The following is a 27,842-nucleotide window of genomic DNA, read 5'->3' on the forward strand; positions in this document are numbered from 1 at the left end:
CCTCTCCCAACCCCTGCCTCACTCCCTCTTAGCCTTCGCAGCTCCCTTTGCCTGGAGACACCCCATCACTGGCCAACAGCGTTTCATCTGTAAAACCAGCTTGGTCATCCCCCCCCCCCACCACCTTACTGCTCCAAAAATTGTCTATAGGTCTGTCCTCAAGACTGCACATGACCCCCTTGGTTCAGGCCCATCCTGAACCCATCCCTAAGTGGCCGGAAGGGAGTGGACCTCCTTGGGGGGGGACCAACGCCTTCCAGACCACCCCTTCTCTTGGACCATTTTGTTAAGGTACAGGACACATTGGTGCAGTCACAGCGTTCTCCTAACTAGCTAGCAAAAAAGCCAGGGGGGCATCCTGGCTCCTCCCTTTCCTGTTACTCCCACTTTCTCAATCTCCAACTACCTGTGGACTCTGCCAGAGACACCACCACACCCTCCTCCAAGTCTATCTAGCCCTAGATTCCCACCCTCAACCACCCAAGTCTGGTCATGTCCTTTCCTTGCAAACATTCCCCAAGATCCCCCAGATGAAGTCTGTCCTCCAGGGATGGGTCCTCCAGGTCAGGGGCTGGTACCTGTGTGGCCTTCTCTCTGACCATCTTGGCCCCAGCAGCCCCTTGTTCCAGCCCTGCAGACCACTGGGAGCTTCCTGGGCGTTCTGTGCCTGTACCACCTTGCCGTTGTCCTTGCATGTGGTGGCTGCTTCCCCCGCCCCCTCTCCCGCTGGACCTTGAATTGGGGCCCAAACTTGCTCCTCTGGGATCCCAGCTCCAGCACAAGGCCTGACCCAACATGGGGGCTCCATCTCTCCTTGTGTTTCCCTGGGCCCTGCCGGATGCTGAGATGCCAGTCCTTTCCAACCCACACGTGCTGACCCGCCCTCCATGGCCGGCCTGCTAGTACCAAAGAGAAGCATCGCATCCTGTTCTAGCCCTTCACCACAGCAACCCCACCATCCTTGGGCTGGGTGTCAGGCTACAAGGCCCTCAACCAGTTAGGACCCCTCGCTTTGCAGGGTAGGCACTTGAGGCTGGGAGGGGCAGACCTGTCAGCCCAAGTTAGGAGGTGGGGGTGGGAAGAGCTGGAGGCCATCGGGCTTGAGTGTTGGGGTCTGCACTGGCTGTGTGACATTGGGCAGGTCTCCTCAGTTCCCTGGACCTCTATCCTCATCTGTAAAGTGGGGGTGACAGTGAGCTCTGCCTTGTAGGGTTGCCGAGGGAGGTTCTGCCCCTAAAGTGATTAGTGCCCACCGTGAACGTGCTGTCGGGTCACTCATTATCATAAGTGGACCCCGATGCTTGGCACTTCGTCCAGGGACTTTCTACCGCACTCAGAGAGGAGTGGGCTGGGCTTACTTGGAAAGTGGGGGCAGACCTTGGCCCCCCACAGACCCTCGCAGGGGCCTTTCCCACGGAGGCGCTTGCACCATGGGTGGGATCGAGTTCTTAGGGGGTCGGTCGCAGGAGGCGGCCCTAGCCGAAGGTCCTTGGCTGAGGGTCCGGTGACCTGGGGACAGCAGGGAAGGCCCACTCTGACGGAAGAAGCATCGGCTGGAGCCTGCACCCTAGTGCTTCAGGGAGTGGCCCCTGTCCAGCAGGGGAAGGGCAAGGAGGGGGCTAAGAGGAGGCGGCCTGGGAACCCTGGCCCAGCCACAGCACCCTCTACCCACGTGGGTATCCTGCCCCTGCCTCCTGTTTCTTCCCTACCTGGAAGACCAGGGTGAGCTGAGGGAGGCACTAGCCTTGGGTGCAAAATTTAGGAGTGCCAAAAAAATTCAGTAATGAAGATAAATAATAATTTAATACAATACTGAAAAAAAAAACCCCTAAGGCAACCGAATACACCCTGGACGAAATGTCAACACTTTATATAAAGCCAGGGTCTGTCCAGACTGTCCCTCTTCTTGCCAATTCTTCCTTGTCCTTATCCCCCTCACAGCCGCTCTGTGCCTCAGTCCCAGTTCTGGCTGCAAAGACCCTCTCCTCCCTCACTCACATGACTCACTCAGTCCCTTACCTGTCCCACAGGCTCCGAGAGCTGCTTCCTGCTGGGGCTCCAGGGCCGGGGGTGCTGTTCGGTGGGCCTACTGTTGTTGGCGGCAGACGGCCCTGGGCGCCCACGGCCAAGCCCAGCAGCAGCAGGGGCCAGCACGGCTTGGGGCCAGGGCTCTGTCCCCAAGGGGCCTCAGAGCCCACCTGACCTGTCCCCGGCCTCATTTGCCCTCAGGGTCAAAGGACCTGCAGCCTTGAGCTCCCTGGAGGAGAGTCAGTAGGTACCCCGGTCCTCCTTGCTGACAGTGGCTATCCCAGTGTTCCCTGGCCCAAGTGGCCCGGTTCTCTGCCTGAACCTTCTCTCCAAGGCCCATGGCTGTTACTCCGGGAGGGGGGTCTCTCCCAGCGGGCCATTGGCCAACTGCCCTGCTGTGGTCGGCATCCAGAGCTCAACCGTCTCCCAGCACAGCTGCACGCCTGGTCTTGCCCCTGGGGCCCTGCCTTCCTTCTCAGAGGGCGCCTGGCTCTGTGGAGCCTCTCTCCTGGGACTGGAGAGGCCACGGAGGGCAGCGAAACGGTAGCGGAGCAGGAGTCGCCTGTGTTCAGTGGGCTGGGGCTGGGGCTGCTGTTCTGACAGCCCGGGGGCAGGGGTGGTGACAGGGGAAGGAAACAGGTGTGGTTTAGCAGGAAGCCGGTGTTCAAGTTCAGGAATCATGGTGCAATTATAAACACCGTGTTTAATGCACCACGTTCAGCACCTCATGGGTGTCGCCTCTCTCTCTTTCTGACACACTCACACCCTCTCACCCTCATAGATTTGATCCGGACGTCACCGTCGTGAGCATAGCGTCGGACCCTGCACGCAGTAATGGCTTCTGTGAGACCCCTCTCCCATCTCCCCAGAATGCCCATGCACTGTCCGGCCGGGAACCCCTGCTTCGGCGTGGGGTGGGCAGCAGCAGTGAAGAGGGACCGAGCCCCCGCATGGGGTGGCAAGAGCCTGGCTCTGCATTGGCGCTGCCAGGAGGGATGTCACCTCCGGGGGTCACCTCTGGGGCATCCAGGCCTCTGTGAGGTGGGGCTGGCAGCCACTGCTGGCCCTGCTCACTTTCAGGACCACGGCGGGGTCCAAGCTGGGAGATAATGGCTGTGAAAGTCGCTTTTTTGCCCTTGAGTTTTTAAAAAACTGTGGTAAAATATACATAAAATGACGTTTGCATCTTAGCCATTTTTAAGCACACAATTCAGTGGCATTAAGCACATTCACCCTGCCGTGCAAGCCTCACCACTCATCCCTCTCCAGAGCTTGTCCGGCTTCCCAGACTGAAACCCTGTCCCCCCCTTTTTTTTTTTTTTTAAGATTTTATTTATTCGACAGAGATAGAGACAGCCAGCGAGAGAGGGAACACAAGCAGGGGGAGTGGGAGAGGAAGAAGCAGACTCATAGTGGAGGAGCCTGATGTGGGGCTCGATCCCATAACGCCGGGATCACACCCTGAGCCGAAGGCAGACGCTTAACCGCTGTGCCACCCAGGCGCCCCAGAAACCCTGTCCCCTTGAAACACTGTAACTCCCCCTCCCCCTCCCCCAGGCCTCCCACACCTGCCATTCCACTTTCCATCTCAGTGAGTCTGACTTTAGGGGCCTTATATACGTGGAATCATATAGTATTTGTCCTTTGAACGTGTTTTTTAAAGATTTCATTTTATTTCTTTATTTTAGAAGGGGGGGAAGGGGCAGAGGGAAAGTGAGTCTGAAGCAGACTCTGCACTGAGCATGGAGCCCGACCGGGGGCTCGATCTCATCACCACCAACCAAGAGTCAGGTGCTTAACCGACTGAGCCACCCAGGCGCCCCTGAACGTGCATTTTTTAAAAAATGTAAATTCAATTAATTAACATATAATGTATTATTGGTTTCAGAGGTAGAGGTCAGTGATTCATCAGTCTTATATAACACCCAGTGCTCATTCCAGCACGTGCCCTCCTTAACGTCCATCACCCAGTCACCCCATCCCCCACCCCCTCCCCTCCAGCAACCCTCAGTTTTTTTCCTACAATTAAGAGTCCCCTATGGTTTGTCTCCCTCTCTGATTTCATCTTGTTCTATTTTTTTCTCTTCCCCTATGATCCTGTTTCGTTTCTTAAGTTTCACATATCTGTGTGATCATAGAATTGTCTTTCTCTGATTGACTTCTTTCGCTTAGCATAGTACCCTCTAGTTCCATCCACGTCACTGCAAATGGCAAGATTTCGCTTTTTTGGGGGCTGAGCAGTACGCCATTGTATATATGTACCTCAACTTCTTTATCCATTCATCTGTCGATGGAGGTCTGGGCTCTTTCCACAGTTCAGCTATTGTGGACATTGCTGCTATGAATATTGGGGTGCAGGTGCCCCGTCAGATCACTACATTTGTATCTTTGGGGTATATACCTAGTAGTGCAATGGCTGGGTCATAGGGTAGCTCTATTTTCTTTTCTTTTCTTTTTTTTTTTTTTAAGATTTTATTTATTTATGTGACAGAGAGACAGCCAGCGAGAGAGGGTACAGAGCAGGCGAGTGAGAGAGGAAGAAGCAGGCTCCCAGCAGAGGAGCCCGATGTGGGACTCGATCCCGGAACGCCGGGATCACGCCCTGAGCGGAAGGCAGACGCTTTAACGACTGCGCTACCCAGGCGCCCCAGGGTAGCTCTATTTTCAACTTTTTGAGGACCCTCCATACTGTTTTCCAGAGTGGCTGCACCAGCTTGCATTCCCACCAACAGCGTAAGACGGTTCCCCTTTCTCTGCATCCTTGACAACATCTGTCGTTTCCTGACTTGTTAATTTTAGCCATTCTGACTGGTGTGAGGTGGGATCTCACTGTGGTTTTGATTTGTATTTCCCTGATGCCGAGTGATGTTGAGCATTTTCTCATGTGTCTGTTGGCCATATGGATGTCTTCTTTGCAGAAGTGTCTGCTCATGTCTTCTACCCATTTCTTGATTCGGTTATTTGTTCTTTGGGTATTGAGTTTGATAAGTTCTTTATAGATTTTGGATACTAGCCCTAACTGACTGAGCCACCCAGGCACCCCTGAACGTGCTTTTTTTTTTTTTAATTTAAATGCAATTAATTAACATATAATGAATTGTTGGTTTCAGAGGTAGAGGTCAGTGATTCCTCAGTCTTGTATAATGGACATCTGGTATGTCATTTGCAAATATCTTCTCCCAGTCTGTCGGTTGTCTTTTGGTTTTGTTGACTGTTTGCTTTGCTGTGCAGAAGCTTTTTATCTTGATGAAGTCCCAATAGTTCATTTTTGCCTTTGTTTCCCTTGCCTTTGGGGACGTGTCTAGCAAGAAGTTGCTGCCGCCCAGGTCACAGAGGTTGCTGCCTGTGCTCTCCTCTAGGATTTTGATGGATTCCTGTCTCACCTTGAAGTCTTTCATCCACTTCGAGTCTATTTTGTGTATGGTAAACATGCTTTTTTAAACGGAGAAGTACAGCGAGCATAGCGCCTATGGAGGACAGCTATTATGACCACATGTCTTATCACTGTAGTGAGTGTTGCCACCAGCTGGTCCGTCTGTCAGGGCCGGAAAAAAATCACTGGCTATCAAAAATAAATGAAACCCTGGTTATATATCAACTGTCACTTTTCAAAGTTTGTCTTGTAACTCAGAAGGTTGTGACAACAATTCAGTAGGTTGCAACTAGCATTTTGCAAGAGAGAAGTAGCCTAGAGGAGCCGGGAGAATGGAGAGCGTCCCATGCAAGGGGCGGGGTGGCAAAGGCTCACGGGATTTTGCTTCGGTTATCGAAATCCATAGATGTACTCTGGATGATGACGGGAAATGCATTACTTACTGAGGGTTTTGATGGGAAACTTGTGGAAAACGTTATCTCGCAACACCCCGGCTCGGCTGCGCACTCCAGCAGAAGCTAGTTGTCAGGTCCACCGCGCCCTTTCCGGTTGGCTGACCTGGAGCTCAGGTGAAAGCACCCTGTGTTTCAGGTCCTCTCTATCCTGGTGTGTCCTGGAGCAGTGCGGTCCTGGTGGCTCGTCCATGTTTGTGAGGCTCCTCTTGGGGTCCCCCAGAGTGAATTTCATGGGTGCCATATGCCCTAGTGGAGCCAGGCCATCCCAGGTGCTCCCTTGGCATCTGTCCAGCCATGACCCTGGGGCGCCGTAACAGACAGACAGACTGACTTCCTCCTATCACATGGCGCTCATGAGGTCGGACTCCACGGAGGACTGCGACTCTGCTTGGATCCCTGTGTCCCACACACAGTGACCTAGCATCCCTGAGGGCCAGGCACTGCGTCCTGGAGAGCTCAGCGTCTACAGGGAGATGGGCAAGGCACGAACACTAACGGGAGCCAGCACCCTAGCAGACGTCATACAGGGGACAGGAGCAGACCTTGGGAGGCCCCCGGTTCAGTCCGGCTTTTCCTCATCATGATGCTGGGCCCACTCCTGCCTCCGACCTCAGGCTTCCAGCACCTTTGGAGCTGGGGTCGGGTCTGTCCCGGGGGTCCAAGTGGAAGCTGCTCCCCCCAGCACCCCTGTGTGGGTGTGACACTCTCCCACTGCCCAGGGTTCAGAAGCTGTGGTTCCACCTGGGACAGCCTCAGGTCTCAGGGTGAAGGAGGGGCTGTACCTGAGCTCAGTGACCCTAGCTGCCCTGTCACAGCCTCTGGGCTGCCACTGCCACAGACCACATCCTCCCGTGGTGGCCGAGGTTGAAAATCCAGGTCTGACTGCGTCCTGGGGACTCTTGAGGGCTGGGCTGGGCTTTCTCAGCTGGTGCAGTGGCAGCTCTGGCCCACCCAGGCCTGCCACCACCCCTTCCCTGGACTGGATTCAGGCCCGGCCTGAAGGCCATTTGTATTCCAGGTATATCTGAAGCCTTGGTTGAAACAGACTAACGGGAGACAGAGCCAGTTCTATTCACCCACCTGTCCTGGCAGTTTTAATGGAGGAAGAATGGCCACCAGCAATGCCAAATGCCTGTTTCCCTGGGCAGCAAAGCTCAGGGAGGTGGTTCCTGGGATGGAGGAAACTAGGGGAGGGCAGCAACAGCCCCAGCCAGGGGGAGAAGCCTCCAGGTCCTGCTGGGTGAGGGCTTAGAATGCAGAGGGTGTGCAGGGGCAGGGGGGCTGGAAAGACAGGTTGTAGGAAGAGGGAGCCCGCTCCCGGGAGGGACGGCAGCAATCAAGGAAGCACGGCTGCAAAGCTCCAGTCAGAGACGTGATCAAGATGTCCAAATAGCCCAGACTAAGACGGAGGGAAGCGGTGTGCAGTTTAGAGCCCATCAGCGCCAGAGACCAAGGGTGATGAGGTTGTGGGATATTGGTGAGGTGAGATGGGGTGGAGTCCGGAGCCGACGACCAAGAAAGAATTATTGAGATGTCTTGGGTGCAAAATTGTGGTTCATTAAAGCACGGGGACAGGACCCATAGGTAGAAAGAGCTGCACCGGGGTCATGAGGAATGGCCCATTATATACCCTCAAGTTGGGAGGGGGTTAGGGGTAACGTAAGTCTCTGAGGAATTTTGGAAGCAAGGTTTCCAGGACCTTGAGGGGGCTAGCTGTTGTTGGGAAAAGGTCATTTATTACCATCTAATAAAATCTTAGTCCTGAGACCCTTCATATGTATATCGGTGGGCCATATGCTTGGGGGATGATTGGCAACATGTATCTTGGGGGGGATTTAGAGATCCAAAGGAATTTTTTTTTAAAGATTTTATTTATTTATTTGACAGAGATAGAGACAGCCAACGAGAGGGGGAACACAAGCAGGGGGAGTGGGAGAGGAAGAAGCAGGCTCATAGCAGAGGAGCCTGATGTGGGGCTCGATCCCATAACGCCGGGATCACACCCTGAGCCGAAGGCAGACGCTTAACCGCTGTGCCACCCAGGCGCCCCCCAAAGGAATTTTTATACATTAAAGCAGACTTACAGGATCCTGGTGGGAGGGGGAGGCGGTCAGCGTGGGACTGCCTTTTTGCCCTTAGCAAAGTATTACCATCGAGGCAGTTGAGTCCCTAGAGGAATGTCACTCTGCCTGTTTCAAGGACTTGTCAATGGGCTGTAGGTAGTAGGGAAATGTAATAATGTAATGCTTTTTCTTCTGCCTTTGTTTCCCACATCAAAGGGGAAGTGACTTCTCTGCTTGCCTAATGTGTGGTTTGAGCGCAAGCAGGTAGAGTTGAACCAGATCATGAGGGCTAAGGACGTGCTTTCTCAGACTTCGATGTGCAGAGGATGCCAGGGACCTTGTGAAAATGTGGGTTCATACTCAGCGGGTCTGGGTTGGCCCCGGAAACGTGGCATTTTTTTTTTTTTTTACAAGCTCCCACGTGGTGCTGCGGCAGCCAGCATAGGGACCACAACTTTGAGTAACAAGGTGCACATGCAACTCTGCACTGCCCCCTGGTGGCCTTGCTGAAAGGTGTTTGCACTTGTCCAGTAGGTAATGGACGTCGGTGGTGGGCACCTGTGGCCGGAGGGGCGACTCTGGGGGACAGATATGACATCCGCTGAACTGAGGCCGAGATCGAACTGGATCGTCAGAGGGTAGAACATTCAGAAGCCCGTGCCTCTTCGCATGGGTACTATTGAGATGCCGAAAATGAGAGAGTGCCGATTTGAGGGATTTTTCCACAGTTCCCAGTAAGAAGGTAGTCCCTGGGAGTGAAGGGAAGGGTTGTGGTTGGCTTGTAGGGACAATCACCTTTCCAGCTCCATCCGCCTCAACTGCGTTCCAGACAGTCCCATAGAATTTCTGCTCCCCAACTTCGGGCCTCCCTAGCGTTATGCCTTAGCTCTGTGGTGAGAAACGAAGCCTCGGGAAAGGGGCAGGAGGCTTGCAGAATATGCCAGTATTTTCCTTAGACTTTAACTCTCTTTCCTACTTTTCATTTTGTGGGAGTGATGTACGGTGGGCTGAAGTTATCCCGAACTATCCTCATTTTTTTTTCCTCTTTTGGGAGAGTGAACCATTTGCATCTCCTACCCTCCTCCCACCCTTGATCTGATCCCCAGTATCAGAAACCATATTCACGATTTGTTCAAACGTGTTCCTTCATTCAGTGATAGTGGTTCAAGACTCTGATACCCCAGTTTCCTTTTTTTTTTTTCTCTTCCGGCTGCTAATTGAAACTTTTCATTCTGGATTCATTCGTGATCTTTTTGTTTTGTCAATTTTACTATTTTTAAGTTTTAATTCCGGTGCATAACATACAGTGTCATATTAGTCTCAGCTTTTGATACGCCACTTTCACTGGTACATGGAACAGCTAGACGGAAGATCAACAAGAAAATAGAGATTTGAAGAACGCTGTAAGTCAACAAAAGCCGACAGACACCTCTAGAATGGTCCATCCACCCCACAGTAGCAGTGTACAGAGTCTTCTTAAGTGTACATGGAATATTCCCATGGATAGACCCTATGGTAGGTGATAAAACCAGGCTTACTAAATGTAAAGGAATTGAGATAATACAATTATATTCTCTAACCACAAAGTGCTGAAACGAGAAAGCAATCACAGGAGCAAATTCGAGGAATTCACAAATATGTAGAAATTGAACATGTTCTTAAATAGTCAATGGGGCAAAAGAAGAAATCACAGAAGAAACTAGAAAATATTTAAGATGAGTGGAAATGAAAACACACGTACCGAAACTTGTGGGCAATGATGTCTTGGCTATTGCACCAAAGGCACAGATAACAAAAGAAAAAATAGACAAATTGGACTACATCAAACTTAAAACTCATATAAGTCAAAGGACACACTTGAGAGCGCAAAGGCAATACACAGAATAGAAGAAAATATTCATAAATCAAACATGTGATACAAGATTGATATCCAGAGTGTAGAAAGAACTCCTACAATTCAAAACCAAAACTTCCAACCCAGGGGCTTCGGGGTGGCACAGTCAGCTGAGCGTCCAACTCTTGATTTCACTCAGGTCATGATCTCAGGGTCCTGGGATCGAGCCCCGTGTTGGGCTCCGTGCTCAGCAGGGAGTCTGCTTGAGATTCTCTCTCCCTCTGCCCCTCCTTCCACTCACTCTCTCTCACTCTCTAAAATAAACAAATAAAATCTTAACAAAACAAAACAAACCCAGTTAAAAAAATGAGTGAAGGACATTTCCCCCAAAGATATACCAATGACCAACGAGTACATGAAAAAGTGTTCAGAATCACTCACCATTAGGGAAATGAAAACCGAAACCATAATGACAAGCCACTTCACATCCACTGTGATGCGTGTTATTAAAATGTTCTCAAGGTCCGTCTTTCCTTTTTACGGCTGAATGCTGTTCCATTGTATGGATAGACTGCATTTTGTTTATTCATATGTCAATGGACACTTAGGTTAACCTGTTTCTACCTTTTATTTTATTTTTTTAAAGGTTTTATTTATTTATTCGACAGAGATAAAGACAGCCAGCGAGAGAGGGAACACAAGCAGGGGGAGTGGGAGAGGAAGAAGCAGCTCATAGCGGAGGAGCCTGATGTGGGGCTCGATCCCATAACTCCGGGACCACGCCCTGAGCCGAAGGCAGATGCTTAACTGCTGTGCCACCCAGGCGCCCCTGTTTCTACCTTTTAACTATTGTAAATAATGCTGCTATGAATATAGGTGTACAAATATGGCTTTGAGATCTTATCTTCAGTTCTTTGGTTATATACCCAGAAGTGGAATTACTTGATTATATGGTAATTCTGGTTTGCGTTTTTTGAGGCTCCTCCGTACGGGATCCATAGCCGCTGTGCCATTTTGCTTTCCCGCCAAGGGCACAAGCCTTCTGATTCCTCCACATCCTCACTCACATTTGTAATTTTCTGTTCTTTTAATAACAGGCATCACAGTGAATGTGAGGGACTTGAGCAGCCATTTCCCCACATCCATGTCCCCAAGGTGGTTGGGTGTCGTCTGCTCCATCGAGGGCTTGAATAGAGCAAAAAGGCAGAGGAAGGTTAGGACTGCTCTCCCTTGGTCTATCTCTTGAGCTGGGACATTGAGCTCCTGGCCCCCAAGCCTTCGGATTTGGACTAAAACCCACACCATTGGTCCCCCAGCTCTTGGGGCTTCAAACCACGCTGCCAGCCTGTGGGGCGTCCAGCTTGCAAGAGCAGATGTTAGGACTTCTCAGTTCCATGATCACATGAGCCACTGCCTTACAGTAAGTCTCTAGATATTGCTATATCTGTCTGTCTGTCCTCTCTCCATCCATCTATATATCCTATTGGTTTTGATTTTCTGGAGAACCCTGACTAATATAAAGGTCAAGGTCAAGAAGAACACAGGGGTCAGGGATGGGGTAACATTTTGTCTGAATGCAATTTTCCATTAATAATTGGAAGTATAGAAGAAAATCTATAATTTCACTATTTAAATTTTCCACCTGCGCATATGAAAATCCCCCATAAACAAAGTTTACGGCTGAGTTAAGGCACACGGGGAATATAATTTAATCAAGAGGGGAGGGAGGGGGATCTAGGGGTCTTTCCAAGAGACAGGAAGAAAGGAGGGCTGTGGCCATCAGCTGAGCAAGTGCGAGGCTGAAGATGACGGGGAAGATATGAAGGGGAGAGACGCAGGGGAACGGCCCAGACGTCCCCAGGAGGCTGCGCTGTTATTGCTCACTGAGTGGCCAGCCGAAGGTCAGCCAGTGGGGAGGTGAGCTGCTTGCTTCGGGTGAGAGATGTGGTTTGAAGTGATGATCAGTTATTCATTCAAAATACCCCGGTGCTTAAAATGCCAGGCATCGGTTCCAAAAGCTTAAGATGAGCAAACCAAAAAAAGGCACCGGGCCTCTTCTGTCTGCTGTCCCGTCCCTCCCCACTGCACCCTCCACTCTCCTTAAGGAGCCTTTTTAAAAATTTTTTTAAAAATATTTTTATTTTATTTTATTTTTTAATTATTTTAATAAATATTTTTATTTTTATTTATATTTATAATAAAATAATTATTTTAATAAATAAAAAAATTTTTATTATGTTAGTCACCATACAGTACATCCCCCAGTTTTTGATGTAGTCTTCCACGATTCATTGTTTGCATATAACACCCAGCGCTCCATGCAGTATGTGCCCTCCTTAATACCCATCACCGGGCTAGCCCAATCCCCCACCCCCTCCCCTCTGAAGCCCTCAGGTTGTTTCCCAGAGTCCATAGTCTCTCGTGGTTCTGAGCCCCCGCCTTGGCTTGCTCAGCTCTTAGGGGTCTGGGCCCCTTTTCGTCGTCGCCTGGGGTGGCTCTGTGGCAGCTCTTTCAGGCAGAGGATGAGGCTGACTGGGGCCGGAGGAGGGCTCCATGGGATCCATAGCTGACCAGCCCTGTCCCTCTCTCCCTGCCCTGCCAGCACCCCTGGGAAGATGAGACCCCAGCTCATTGGCTACTCAGCGGCCTTTGACAGGGGTTGACCGTGGCAAAACCTCAGTCTGACTTGCAAATAGCCCAAAACACAATACCCAAGGGAAAGCCTTTGAAAAAGACATCTGTGTTACATGTGGGAAGTAAGATTCCTCCAAGATACAGAGGCTGAGCAAAGCTCTTAAAAATATTTATATCAGAAACCACTAGAACCCACGCAAGCCTGCCACATGCATGTGGGCGGGGGGGCGGGGAGGTGTCTCAGGCTGTGCAGACCACTCTGACGCCTGCATCTTCCTGCACCCCGGAGGTCCTCTCCTAGGACTGGCCACGTATGGTTCATACAGGTAGTGCTTCGACCGAGGCACAACCTCAATTTTATTTTATTTTTTTTTAAAGATTTTATTTATTATTTTTTTGAGAGAGATAGAGTATGAGCAGGGCGGGGCAGGGGCCGAGGGAGAGGGAGAAGCAGGCTTCCCACTGAGCAGTTGTGGGGCTCGATCCCAGCACCCCGGGATCATGACCTGAGCTGAAGGTAGACACTTAACTGACTGAGCCACCCGGGTGCCCCACAGTCTCAATTTTCAAAAGAAACCGAATTTGAGCATTAAAAACAAAACCAATCAAATAAAATTCCCTTGTGGTAACCTTTCCATTCACTCAGGGAAAAGGCCCAAATCCTCACCGTGGCTTCCGGGCATTCAGTCTGTCCCTCAGAAACCTCGTTCCTCCTATTCTCAGTACTGCTGGTCTGGATGTTCAGAGAACATTCCCAGAACATCCCGAGTGCCCTTCCACCTAAGGTCACCTGTTCTGGATGCTCCCACCCCCTGGTCGGCCGTCCTCTTGTCTGCCTGGCTCACGCCCTCCCCACAGCAGCTACTGCTAAGGTGTGCCCCCCCAGAAAGGCCTGTCCTTCCCCTGACCAGGACAGCGCTCTCATGACCCTCTGTCCCAACCCCGCTTTGTCACGGCCTCACAGGTGATGTATTTGCTTAGTTGTTCATTCTTTGTCTCCTTTCACCAAAAGGTGAGCTCCCCGAGGGAAAAAGTACTGCCTGCTGACAACTGTTGTCTACCAGTGCTGGGTGTGCCTGTCAGCCCACACTCGCTCAATGTTTGCTGAATGAAAGAATAAACTTCTTGTCCGATAGGGAAAAGTAAGGGGACGGGTGGGGAGTGGGCAAGATGGAAGAAGGTGGTCAAAAGGTACAAACTTCCGGGCGCCTGGGTGGCTCGGTTGGTTAAGTGTCTGCCTTTGGCTCAGGTCGTGATTCCCAGGGTCCTGGGATCCAGCCCCGTACTGGGCTCCCTGCTGAGCGGGGAGCCTGCTTCTCCCTCTCCCTCTGCCGCTCCCCCTGCTTGTGCTCTCTCTCTCTCTAATAAATAAATAAAATCTTTTTTTTTTTTTAAAAAGGTACAAACTTCCAGTTGTAAGAAAAGTAAGTCCTAGGGATATGACGTACAGCATGGGGACTACAGTTAACAATCCTATAGAGTATATATTTGAAAGTTAAGAGAGTTGATCTTAAAGGTTCTCATCACAAGAAAAAAACTATAACTATGTCTGGTAGTGGTACTTAACCAAGCTTACAGCGGTAATCACTTTGCAATAGATACATATAATCATCTTGCTCACCTAAAATGAATATAGTGTCATATGTCAGTTATGTCTTAATTAAAAATACATTTTGATGTATGAAGTGTGTCCAAAAAGAAGTGGGGTGATATTTCAAATATTAAATGAAATTCAAGATTCTGTTTACTTTTGGGTATTTATATTTTTCTGGATGTACAACTTTTTGGATTATAGATACATAGTTGACTTTCCCTTTGCTGTGGTAATGTTTTGCCATTTAATTACACTGTAAAAAGCTAATACATTTTCCTCCTCTTAATAGCAAAAATGACTTGAAAGTGTTTTATTTATCTTAGCCAATGAGAGAAGCACATTAGATTGAACATCATAATATAATTGCTTGTTCTCTGGACAAATAAGAGCAGAAAAAATTCATCAGGCCCTTAAAGAGTGAAATTTGAAGCACAATATAAACGAGTACTTAAGTCTTTTGTTATTAAGCCTAACCAGAACTTGCCACATTAAAATAAAATACGACTACCCATCTCCTCTGTATGCAAAGATATATTTCAGATATACTGAACAGCTAAAGGCAAAGCAAAAGAAACAGGAAAAAAGCGCATTAATTTTTTTTTTATTAAGTAAACTCTACAAGCAATGTGTGGCTTGAACTCAGGACCCCAAGATCAAGAGCCCATGCTCCACCAACGGAGCCAGCCCGGAGCCCCAAGTTAATTCATTACTAAACCTAGAATTTAGAAGGGTTTTGTGACAAGATGTAGGAGCCAAGAAAGAAAAGATGGAAACATTCAGCTGTCCAGAACGAACACCCCATCTGTTGGTTCTTTGGCCACTCCATCTCTCAGCGTAGCGTTGGCAGCTCCAGAGCTTGGATCCGGTCTTGAATCTAAGAACCTCTTGGGGAAAGACTGAAATTTGACCTGTGGCCAGCAGGAGGCGTTGTGGCTTTGTCCCGGGGTGTCCGCAAGAGGGCTACGCACAGCAGTCTCCCAGGCTGGGATTGGACTTCATGCTCACTGATGGGGACTCAGTGGCAGAGTCCACAGCACCTAGATTTGGGTACTGTCCCAGCAGCTGCTTCCTGCCCGTCCCTGTCATGGGGAAAACCCCATGTCAAAACCCAACCATTCCAGTGTCCCAGATCAGAACTGATTTTGAAGGGTGCTCCTCTTCCTCCCCCTCCCCCTCCTCCAGCCTATAGCTGTGGCCACCACCTAAGTGCAGACAACCAGCCAATCGTTATGGGGGGTATTTACCCTCTTTACAATGTTATTTTCCCATTGCTGTTGACTTCCCTCCATGCTCCACAATCTTACAAACGATAAACCAAAATAAATGCATTGTCAGATTTCTCTAGCGCAGCTTTCTCCTCCTCAATTACTTGGGGGTGGCGTTGTCCTGTTTGGGCTGAGCTCAGCTAAAGCACGTTAGCATAATTCTCTTCCCTGCATGGCTTGGCTAGGGTGAGGTGAAGGAGAACACTTGTGAAAGATCTGGAAGTTGAATGCAAAGCTGCCATCACTGTTTCTGTGCCAGCTTCTTCCACGGGTTGCCGCCAGCACGGAGGTTAATGTGGGAGAGGAGATGGGTATCCAGTTGCCCATGTTCTGGCCCACACCGGGCTTTCCTTCCCAACCGTGGATCTGGATGACCTAGAGCGAGCACAGGCTCGACACTAGAGGAGAGGCAGTAGCCTGCGAAGATTGCTCCACCGCTCACGCCACGGCATAACATCCACCCTCATGGTAATCCCTCGTTCTGCATCTCTCGCAGTGATTCTGCTTCTCTTGTCAACCCTGACTGACACTCACCTAGACCAGGACACTCGGTCTATGCATCAGGACTCTCCATCTGCCTCCAACATCTTTCAAATTAACATAGCCCTCTTCGTCTCCACTGCTAGTACCTTCATTCAGCTTCTGGAGATTGTAGTGGATGCTGTCAGGGACCTGCCTGTATTCCCTCAATACTTGTGTTTCTGTTTGACTTCTAGTTGCTATCACATGGGCCTCTCTGGCCACCAGCGCCGTCTGTGCCTCTGTGCAGGGGAGACGGGGGTGCAAGAAATTAGCTTCTCCCAGGAGCTCTCAACCAATGACTGATGAGAGTTGGTACATAGACGCCTCAATTCTCCTACCCTTCCATGGCGGTAGTCTGAGTTGTGTGTTCTAGCATGTTTCCAGGGGTCCCCAGTGGGATTAAATTCCAGTTGCCCAAGAGTGCCAGTCTTCCCTTCCTTATCCATGTTTCATAGGATTGCCTCCTAAATAATCTACTTGCATTTGATTCAGGATCTGATTCTTGTGAAACCCTAAGTAGCTGCTTGTGCGATAGGTATTCATAAGAAGCAGATCTTCAGAGTGAGAGTCTGGAATTGGATAGCTCACCAGCCAAATGGACCTTATGTCTCTAGCATGTTGGGTTCCCCAAGTAATATGACATTTACCTAATAAGACCCCCTCATGTGTGGTGGATCTGCAGGTTCAGACGGAAGGCAGTTGCCCTGACTAATGGAACATCTCCAACAGTTGAGCAATATGGCAGAAATGGTCACTATGAAACCATGGAGTGGGTTGGTTGTTGCTAAATGCCAACAGAGCACTAGAAGAAAATGATGGGGTCAGGACAGCCAACTGATGTGGGAGCTAGATGGCTTCTATGGCAGTGCTTAGAGACCTTTGTAACCTGTGGCCAGAGGGAAGGCCAAGATCTGTGGGTGGAGTGTAATGGAGAAACAGGTGATAGATTTCACAGCCCCAGTGACTCTGACACCAAAGTCAGGCTGTGATAGGGAAGGCATGGGACCTGGGACTTGGCACAGGCACATCTAGCTGCATACACTTAGAATCTATAACTCTGATTCTCTAAAACCTCTGGGCCAAGGGGCTTCCTCCTTCCTACAGGTCTGGAGCTTCATGTGGAGACATTGCAGAGACTTCACTCAAAGGCTGGTTCAGGATTATGCTTGCTTTACTCAAGAAATATCCCATATCCCATCATTTCTTTTAGACTAATAAGCAACATCAAGTCTCAAAATGGCCTGACATGAGAGGGAGGATGACCAAAAAGGACCTAGGCGGTCATGCTTTGATGTGTCTTGAGGTTTTTGGATCAAGAGGAGGGTAAAAGCCTGGATGGGGAGAGTTTATTGATCTTGGCACAGTCCCCCATGATTAAGACACCAAGAGTTGGTCCTAATGGAATGGTACTTGAAACTTGGATAAATGGGACCCCAGTGTCAAAAAGACAGGGATGCTGGAACTTTCTTGACCTGGAGGAACAGGGTCAAAATGATCAGAGAGAGGTGTTCATGCCACAGTGGATTTATTATAAGGTACCAGAGAAACACCAGTGGACTGTTTTCCAGAGGGTTCAGATGACACTTCCTTCATGAAATGAAGCCAATGGCAGGCACAGCCACCCTGGAGATGCTTAATGGTGGCTGTCCTCCACAGCCTAGGGCTCATGGTGGGGATACTGCCATGGAACCAGACTAATCTATTTCAGTGCATATGGCAGGAGTCCCAGTGGCAGCACCAAAGCACAGAGACCAGGTGGAAGTACTTACCATGAAGGAAGTTTGGTGGCCTCATGCAAGTGCCCCTCCCGCATTTCCTTCCAGAGCACCCGGGGTTGGGGGGAGGGCTGAGAGAAGACAATTGAACGATAGCCCTCAGCTGCTTCATCCAGGCTGTTCCCATCACTTTACTGGCCGGGTTACAAGTGATGGACTACTCCTCCCCAGATGGACACCCCAATGGGCAATTTTGCTTGGAGACTCCCCCTCAGTGTGGACAAGATTCTCCTAGAACTGCAGCCTGAGACTCTTCCTCACCATTCCTTCTTTCCCTTTCTCCTTTTCCAGGTCTCAGACCAGTAGTATGGTCTGAGGGCTATCCCCACCAATTCCTGCTCCTTTACTTTTACAGCTATTTGCACTAAAAACTCTCATGGATATCTAATCCCAGCTTGGTATCTCTAACCCTCAGAAGATTCTAACTGACACAAGAAGAAAAGTTGAGAGGGCAACAAGAGAGTCTGGATCACAAGGACATGTGGAAATGATTAATAGACCTTGGTATACTGAGGTATCGGATGTAGGGGCAGTCACATATGGCTTGACAGATGGGTGAGCCGTACCAGTGATTCAGCCACACCAATGAAGAGTCATGAACCCTTCCCAGTTTCCAGTTATAAGCTGTTCCCAGATCCAGAACAAATCAATCAGAAAGTCAGGTGTACTTGAGGGAGGACCTTACTATTTCAGAAATCCTTCCCCAAGGGGATCCTCCCATTATTTACCCAATAACTGCCAGGAAGTGGGAATATCTAGACACTTTTGAGGGCTGTTGACACAGCTTCTGAGGTGATACAGAAGATAGGGCAACAAAAATGCCATCCTGTTCATTGCAGGTAACTGCAATACAGAGGACTGGTGATTAATGGGTTCCTCCCCCATGTCAGTTTCACACTGTGTCCAGTGGATCTGCAAAACTGGCTGCTGATCATTTCCTGTTTCTGGACATATAATTGATATGGACATACTTAGCTGGTAGAATCCTCATGTTCATTCATGACCTGTGGAGTAGGAGCCATTATGATGGAAAAGGCCAAATGCAAGCTCCTGAAATCATACCCCACCCTCCAAAGCCAATATAGATCATTAAAAAACAATATGGGGGCACCTGGGTGGCTCAGTCAGTTGGCCACCCAACTCTTGGTTTTGGCTTGGGGTTGTGATCTTGGGGTAGTGGGGTTGAGCCCTGTGTGGGGCTCTGGGCTTGGTGTGGAGACTGCTTGAGATTCTCCATCTCTCCTTCTCCATCTGCCCCTCCCCCTGCTCTCTCTCTCTCTCTCTCTCTAAAATAAACAAATAAAAATAAAATCTTTCTTAAAACAAACAACAGCAACAAAAACCAATATTGCACTCTAGGTGGAATGGCAGAGTATATTCCCACTCCCAAAACTTGAAGTAGATGCAGTGATCCCCATCTTTTAAATCACTCATCTGGTCCCTGAAAATTCTGCTTAGATCAGGGCTGAGAATGGTGGTAAACTTAATCAAGTGGCAACCCTAATTGTTCCAGATGTGTTATCATTACTAGGACAGATCAACTTAGCACTTACTGTGTGAATTTTTTTTTTTTTTTTACATCTGGTATACTGAGATGTAATTTCGTGTACAGTTCAGAGTTTGAATAAACTCATTCAGTCTTGTAGCCACCACTGCAATCAAAATATAGAACAGTTCCATCACCCCTAAAAACCCATCATGCTCTTTTGTCATCACGCCATCCCTCCACCTGCAACCCCTAGCAACCAACTGGTCTCTTTTTTTAATCCCTATGGTTTTGCATTTTTAGAGTGTCATGTAAATGGAATCATACAATATGCAGCCTTTTTTAAACTGGTGTCTTTCTCATAGTCTACTGCACTTGAAACAATCCATGTCCTTCATATATCAGCGGTCATTCATTTCTTTGTGTGGCTGAATTATTATTCCATTGTAGAAATGTTCCAGTTTGTTTATCCATTCACCAAGCAAAGGACAATTCTGTTAGCAGTTTTGGGGGATTATGAATAAAGCCACCGTAAACATTTGTGTGAACATATGTCTTCTTTTCCCTTGGGTAAATACCTAAGAGCGAGATTGTTGAGTTATAAGTAAGTGTACCTTTAACTTTACATGAAATGGCCTTTTCAAAAATAGCTGTGCCTTTGGTAATGAATGAATGTTCTAGTTGCTCCACACCCTTTTTTTTTTTAAGATTTTATTTTATTTATTCGACAGAGATAGAGACAGCCAGCGAGAGAGGGAACACAAGCAGGGGGAGTGGGAGAGGAAGAAGCAGGCCCATAATGGAGGAGCCTGATGTGGGGCTCGATCCCATAACGCTGGGATCACGCCCTGAGCCGAAGGCAGACGCTTAACCGCTGTGCCACCCAGGCGCCCCTGCTCCACACCCTTTTAAGCATTTAGCATTGTTAGAATTTTGGTTTTAGCTATTCTAATAGATGTGTAGTGTTATCTTGCTGTGGATTTAATTTGTCAGTTTTGGTTTGGTTTTGTTTTGAGTAGGATCCACACCCTGCGTGGAGTCCAGCGTGGGGCTTGAACTCTCAACCCTGAGATCAAGACCTGAGCGGAGATCAAGGGTCAGATGCTTAACTGACTGAGCCACCCAGGCGCCCCTAATCTGTGGCTCTAATTCCCCAATGATTGACAATGTTGAGCATCTCTTCAGGTAGTTACTTGCCTTCTGTATATCTTCTTTGGTGAAGTATCTGTTCAAAACTTTTCCCTTATTAAAAGCAAATGGATTGTTTTCTCATTATTGAGTTTTGAGAGTTCTTTATGTTCTAGATACAAGCCCTTTATCAGATATATATTTTGCAAATATTTTCTCCCAGTCTGTGGCTTGTACGTGAATTTTCTTTTTTCTTTTTTTTTCTTTCTTAAGATTTTATTTATTTATTTGACAGAGAGACAGCCAGCAAGAGAGGGAACACAAGCAGGGGGAGTGGGAGAGGAAGAAGCAGGCTCCCAGCGGAACGTGGAGCCTGATGTGGGGCGCAATGCCAGGAGCCCGGGATCACGCCCTGACCAGAAGGCAGACGCTTAACGACTGAGCCACCCAGGCGCCCCTGGACTTGAATTTTCTTACCAGTGTCTTTTGAAGAGCAGACATTTTTTTCATTTGTATGAAGTTATCAACCTGTTATTTTATGGACAGACAGTACTTTTGCTGTTACATCTAAGAAATCTTTGCCTAACTCGAGGTCACAAAGATTTTCTCCTAGAAGTTTCATAGTTTTAGGGTTTCTATTTAAGGCTATGGGATATTTTGAAATATTTTTGGGATATAATGCTACCCAAATGTTTGTCAATGAGAGAATGGTTATACGAATGTGGTAATCCATTCCATGGAATATTATGCAGCCATAGAAGAGAATGAACTATTGATACATAATTGTATCATAGCAACAAATTGGATAAACTTCAAGGGAATTATGTTGAATGGAAAAAGCCAGTCTCAAAAGATTACCTACTATATGATTCTATTTCTATGACATTCTCAAAAGGACAAAATTAAAGAGATGGAGAACAGATTAATGCTTGCAGGGGTTGGGGATGGGAGGGATGAGGAGATGGATGTGGCTATAAGGGGGTAGCATGAAGGAGCTTTGTGGTGACGGTAGAGCTAAATATCTTGATTGGTGGTGATATACACGTGATAGCATTGGCACACACACACAGCACACACATACACAAATGAGTGCAAGTAGAACTGGAGAAAATGGAGTAAGCTCTGGATTATACCAATGTCAATTTCCTGGTATTGATACTGTACTACAATTATGAAAGATACTAACTAACATTGGAGGAAATTGGGGAAAATGGAACATCCTTGTACATTCCTTTGCAACTTCATGTAAATCTATAATTATTTCAAAATTAAAAGTTTGGAAAAATTCAGTTACAGTTGTTTTGACACGTTCTCCTAAAAAGCCACAATATCATGATCCCATCTAAGTAAATTATTATAATCCCATAAAAGCTAGTATCTGTTTCAGAGTCAAATTTCCACAATGGTCCACAAGATGACTTTTATTTATAGTTACTATTTTTGTTTGGTTTGGTCTTCAGAGAAGATCTAATCTCAGTTCCTATATTCTAGACTCTTTTCATCTGTAAGTGTCTACACCTTTTCTTTCTTGATAGTCACTTTTCAAAGCATCCAAGCTAATTTCCTTTTCCAACGTTCCACAGTCTGGGTTTGTCTGGCTATTTTCCCGAGGCCCCTGTATTTCCTGAGAACTGGGAGTAAAGGCTGGAAGCTTGAGTTTTTTCAGGTGCAATATTTCCAGCTCCCTGGGCATAGAGTGCTTCCTGTTATGCCCTCCAGAAGGGACCCACGTTGGTTCGTCCCATTAAGAGAGCAGCCAGGGTTGAGTGCCACATGGGGGGGGGTGACAGCCAAATTTCTCCAGTGGAAATGTCTGTATTCCCTTTGTGACTAGAGTATGTGGGGTGACACTTACACACCCTCTGCGTCCCACTAATCAAGCACCCAATGGTTTTGGCACCCATTTATGGTCCTTGCCTTAATCATTACTATGATCACACTAAGGGTTGCAGAAGAATGATTTTCTCATTGCAGGGGTCTTTCTCCATGTGTGAGAACAATTTCTCCACTCAGTGTGTTCTAAATCATCGTCCCCTTGAAAAGTAGTTGAAATGAAAATTTGCCCACTTTTTTTAAATACCGAAAACAAAATTAAATGTACTGTTTTTGACACAGCCATATGTTCCTGGTTACAGACCAATCTGAATGGGCTTGTATGGGTCAAAGCAGAAAAACTTCTATTAACTGCAATGGATTTAAACACCTCAAATATGCTTATACCCATGGGCTTATCATGACAAATCAAAGTTGGGCGAAGCTGGCTCACTGACTTGTCATTTTGATAGTTGGTAAATAAGAGGAAAAAAGATAAAACATTTATCTTGCCTTTACCTTACACATAGTTCCTCGGGACTGAATCACTGACGAGGGCAAGTTTTCTTACCCAAGTGAAGGAGGAATGCAGGAATGAGGACATCCCCAGCTTGCATCCAGTAATGAACGAGTGGATTGGGGCATTGTGCTTACATCACAAAAACACAACTTAGAATGAAATGCGAGGGCCCCCCATGTTCTAATGGGTGTCTTCATGTTAATTCCACCCCCGTTGTTATGTGGGGCCACCTCCCCCAGCTCATCTTGCCAAACCATGTCAGAGCCACGCTGGCCTTCTGTATGTTCCAAGAGCCCCTTGCATTTTCATTGTCTGATTGGCGTGCTCCATCCCCCAAGACCCCTGGTCTTCCTCAGATTTCAAGGGTCTCAGCATGTAACTCAGGTCAAAATATTGGGTCCTCCGTCTTCAGCATCACTGGTGCCATATCCAAGCCCCTTGGGTTCTGTGTTTCTGTGTCAAATTTGGGATCTGTGTCAAGCATACCTGTGCACAAACCATAGTTCTTAGCACCCCAGGCTCTTGCCTTGTGTCCCAGCTGGGAGCGCTGTTGATGCTTAGGGTGGGTGGGGGGTCAGGGAGCTCTTCGGAGTACCAGTCACCAGATTCCAACAATCTGGGAACCACACTCTCTCTGACATCTCTCTCCTCCTTTACTGATTCAGAAAGTTCCCCAAATGTTCCCTTCCCCTAATTGGCGTATTTTGACCTTTTCCTTCCCACACACCCCTGGGTGCTGTATATAATCACCAGCTTCATATGCGAGGCATTAGAGGGGGGTGTGTGTGTGTGTGAGAGAGAGAGAGAAAGAGAGGGAGAGGGAGAGAGAGAGAGAGACATACAGACAGCCTGACAGAATGTGGCCAGTCAGTGATGTGACACGGTTTCCCTTCTTAGGGAATCACAATGAACCCAGCTATCTCAGGGACTCCTAGAACGGCGGGGTCCTCGGAACTCGAGAATTCATTCAGTCACGTGATCAATTGCTCATTCGTCTACGTGCTCAACTCTGTTAGCACCTCTTGTTTATCAGAATAACATACATTTAGATCTGGGTGGTAGGTGCTTAGTTAGGGAAGCACAATGTTTACACATGGCAGGAAGCTGGTAACTGCGTAAAGAGGTCAGGGAAATCTTGCCCAAGGAGTGAGATTTGAGATCATTGTGGAACCCTGAGTGGGGAAGCCAGGTGGAAGACACTGTAAAGGGACAGGAAGTCCTGTCCGCAAATGCACGGCTTGGAAAAAGTGTTGGAGGCAACCAAGAGAATGAGGGGTTGGATCAATTGCAGATGGCTTAATGCAGCAGAAACACTTAGGGGAACATATGAGACATGGGACTTGGGACCAGATCTGGGACAGCCTCCAAAGGCTGGGTCATGATAAGGAGTCTGATTTTTTCCCTTCAATCTGTACTGTCCTCCCCAAGCCATAGGCAGCCGTTGATCACTCGGAACATGGCTGGTCCAAATTGAGATGAGCCAAGAGTGAAAATACACACAGGATTTTGAAGATTTCATATGGAAAAAAAAGTTTAAAACCATCAAAGCTAACTTTTATATTGACTGCATTCTGAAATGATAACATTTGGGATGTATTGGCTTAAATAAAATGCACTATTGAAAATCATTTCACCTGTTTCTTTTTACCTTTTTAAAAAATGTAGCCAACAGAAAATTAAAAATTACAGATGTGATTAGCATAGGTGACTTCGAAGGTGGGAGACAATCAAAGGTTAGAGAAGAGGAGTGCAGGCAAGGCTGGATCTGGGAGTAATGAGGAGGAGGAACTGAAGTACAGGCTGCAGCAGTGGGGACAGGCAGGAAGCCAGATAATGGTCGAGGTGAGAAATGGCTCAGGCTACAGGAAAGGACTTGACAAAGAGGAAGGCCAGGCCTGGTGACTGATGAGGAAATAATATATTAATAAGAAGAACACAGTGTATTTGAGGAAGTAGAAGCTCAGAGGGTACCTAGAAAATGGCACGAGCTGAGACCATTGTTTTACGCAGGTGGAAGGGCCAGTGCTGACATGCGCCCACCTCTCTTTCCTTTCTTGGGAAATGGACATTCTCAGCCAAGTTTGGGATCACAGGACAGATAGTCTACCTGGCACCTCTCTGAGGATGAGGCATGTCCCCCCTAGGTACCTACTTTCGGGGTCCCTTTCTGCAGGGCACATCCTCACCCACCACCTAAGGGCTCAGGGTGCTGCACGATGAGTCAGAGGTGCAAGGCACCCACTGCTTCCTCTTCACCCAATAAGCCCCCTGGTAAGGCCATGCCCCCCTGCCTCCGGGGTTTTTCCGTGAGTACAGAGGTTTCCATGGAGTTACCAGGCAGGGGGAATCGAGGTTGACCTTGATTGCACCACCAGGCGTGGCTTGATTGAAACCCAGCGGCAAGAGGGTTTCTCTGGAGCAGGGCTCAGCAAGCTCTTGGGCATTCTGGCACAGCTCTATATTGCTGTAAATAAAGTTAGATAGGAACGCAGCCATGCCTACCCGTTTACGTATTGTCTGTGACCGCTGTCACATTATAAGGACAGAATTGAGTAGTTGGGACAAAGATCACATGGCTTGGAAAACCCAGATTATTTACTGTATGGCCCTTTATAGAAAGTATTTGCCAGCCGCTGCCGCTCTCTTGCACAGAAGAATCCATGCATTTCTCTCACCCGCATCAATGCTGTTTAATCAAGGTCATGTTGCCAGCTTGGGGACGTTTGGCGATGTCTGGAGACATCTTTGGTTGTCATAATTAGGGGCAGAAAGGCACAGGTACGGGCATCCGTTGGGAAGAGGTCGGGTGCTGCTCAGCAGGACAGCCTCGCCACAGAGAACCATGTTCGAATGTCAGAGAACCGAGGCGGAGCACCTGCTTCCGACCTGTCCCCCTGCACCCACCATCCCCCGCAGAGGCTGCTTTACCCTGTCCCTCCCGTGCAGTTCAGCATCCTGTCCTCAACAGCAATGTCCCCCAGGTGCAACCCCCGCCCCCGCAGGACCCCGCAGAGCAGGGGCTTGGGTCAAGCAGATTGTGAGCCGCCGGTCTCCTGGGACCTTCACCCCATGTCGGTTCTTGGGTGCGGCCCACTCCTCCTGACCTTCCACAGAACATCTGGGGCCCCCCCTCAGCAAGTTCAGCACACCAGGCACACCAAACTCAGCAAAACAACTGCCCAAGACACAAGCAACTTTAATCCCCCAATCCGGCCTTCAGAGGTGAGGGGGAGCCTAAGCAATGCTGCCAGACAAGAAGCTGAGCGGGGTCTCTTCTCCTCAGCCCTGTGAAGCTCATGGCCCAAGCCCTCCATGTCCGCACCCGCTTCTCCCTGAGGACGCATGCCCGGCTGTCTTTAGTTCACGGTAAGTGTGTCCTGGGGAGCCTGGGACCCTGGAGCAGCAGGCTCCTTTTCTTCCCTCCTCATCTCCCTCACCTTCTCCATGCCCTGGGCCCCCACAGCGCAGAAATACACAGCCTCGTCCTCAGGCTGCAGCTCAGAGATGCTCAAATACCCCGTGTTCTTGGCCAGATCTTTGGATCCGGAGAAGCGAGGGGGAATCTTGGAGCCCTGGTTGTTGTCTGAGCGGGAGAAATATCTCAACAGGAATCTGGGAGGGTGGCCGGGCCTCTGCTGGTACCAGTAGATGTTATAAATGCCGACATCATGGTCTCTGCTCAAGGTGCAAGGCAGGCGGATTGTGGTTCCGAGGGACGAGGACATGGATGGCGGCTGGCTCAGCACCGGCTGAGAGCCACAGCCTGGGGACACAGAAGCATATGGGTTTCTGGGGCAGAGGAGGGCAGCGGATGGGGCCAGGGGTCGTGAGCTCTGGGGTGTTCTCACCTATGCAGTGGGCGAGGAGTGCCAGCAGGACAGGAGTCCAGGACATGGTGTAGACGTGCTGGGCTCTGTCTCCTTTGTGCTGCCACAGCTCCCAGGGCCCTCTCAGGGCTGGGCCAGCACCCTCCTGTGCCCTCCCAGGGGTGGAGCCATTGCAGGCCTGTTTCCTGGCCACCACCATCCCGAACTTTCTAGAGTTTGCAGCGTCGGTTGGGGAACGGTCCCATGGACACCTTTGTGGCTCTTGCCTTGGCCCCATGGAAGCGTTTGGGGAGGAAGCACCTGCTGGAAACTCACGGGCCAGTGCCCAGGAGGCCAGCCTGCAAGGTTGGGTCCCATTAGGTAGGGTAACCTCAACGTCCTCCTGAGGCAGCTGAACCCCACAGTAATATGGTTTTTGTCCAAATTTACATGCCTGGTGAAACAGTAGAGAGAACAACCTCAGGGTGGTGAAAACACCTGCTTTGTGCAGCAGAAAATGCTGGGGCCCTGGAGTGAGTGGGATACTCTGTCCCCTTCCAAGCTCCTGTCCTCCCTCCCACCAAAGCCAGCCTGCTTTCCTCCTAGAATGAAGTAACAGTGACTCACAGCTTCTGAGAAAAAAGCAGCAGGAGGGACTTTGGGGGGGGGGCATGTGGGGCCCAGGGCAGATGGGGGTGGGGGTAGAGTAGCCTTTTCTCCCATTGGGTCCTATAGGGGCCTGGCCCCAGCCTTCCTGACCTCTCTCCTCTTTGCAATTGTCTCCCTGGGGAGTGGGTATGGCAACGTCCCCCTGGTCCTCGGCCCACTCCTTGGCCAGTCCCTGCACCTGCAGAGGTTCTGTGTGTCCCATCCTTGCCCCACCCGAGTTTGATCCCATCACCAATCACTTCCAGAAGGCCTGAGGCCTACTCTCTGCTCCGCGCTGCCCACCAAGCCCTGTGGGTTGTGCCGCTGAAGGCTGTCAGGGTGCTCAGAGGAAGACTAACGTCCCTATACGTTAATCAGAGTTCTCCAGAGAAACAGAACCAATAGGAGATGCATAGGAAGAGATTTATTATGAGAAATTGCCTCACTCCAGTATGGAGATTGAGAAGTCCCACGATCTGCCAGACGTCTGCAAGATCGTGGACCCAGCGATCCATGACCTGCCGTCTTGGGAAAGCCAGTGGGGTAGCTCTGTCTGAGTCCAAAGGCCTGAGAACCAGGGGAGCGGGTGGTGTAAAGCCCGGCCCAAGGGCAGGAGAAGACCAATGTCCCCATTCAGCAGGCAGTCAGGAAGCAGAAAGGGACGAATTCCTCCTTCCTCCCCTTTCTGTTCTATTCAGGCCCTCAATGGACCCACGTGGTGGACAGCCTCCTGCTTTAATGAGTACACTTGTTCGAATGCTAATCTCGTTTAGAGACGCCTTCACAGACACACCTAGAAATAATGTTGAATCTGGGCATCCTTTGGACAAGTCCAACTGATACATGAAATCAACCATCACACTTCATCATCCCTTACCTCATCTCATTCTAGAACTTTC

At 49.0% G+C, this 27,842-nt stretch overlaps 1 protein-coding gene across 1 annotated transcript in view; it reads right to left on the reverse strand.

Moving 5' to 3' along the window:
* Positions 1-26,487, reverse strand: part of IGLL1 (immunoglobulin lambda like polypeptide 1) — a 33,534-nt gene extending 7,047 nt beyond the window's left edge. The window contains exons 1-3 of the mRNA XM_040619396.1: positions 26,338-26,487; positions 25,848-26,252; positions 2,020-2,224 (exon numbers count right to left, since the gene is read on the reverse strand). Coding sequence (XP_040475330.1) covers positions 2,020-2,224; positions 25,848-26,252; positions 26,338-26,383 — 656 coding nt within the window. The 5' untranslated portion in view covers positions 26,384-26,487. The remainder of the gene's footprint in view (positions 1-2,019; positions 2,225-25,847; positions 26,253-26,337) is intronic.
* Between the last annotated feature and the right edge of the window lie 1,355 nt (positions 26,488-27,842).

Source organism: Ursus maritimus, unplaced genomic scaffold (assembly GCF_017311325.1).
Source record: "Ursus maritimus isolate PB19 unplaced genomic scaffold, ASM1731132v1 scaffold_33, whole genome shotgun sequence".
NCBI classification, from domain to species: domain Eukaryota; kingdom Metazoa; phylum Chordata; class Mammalia; order Carnivora; family Ursidae; genus Ursus; species Ursus maritimus.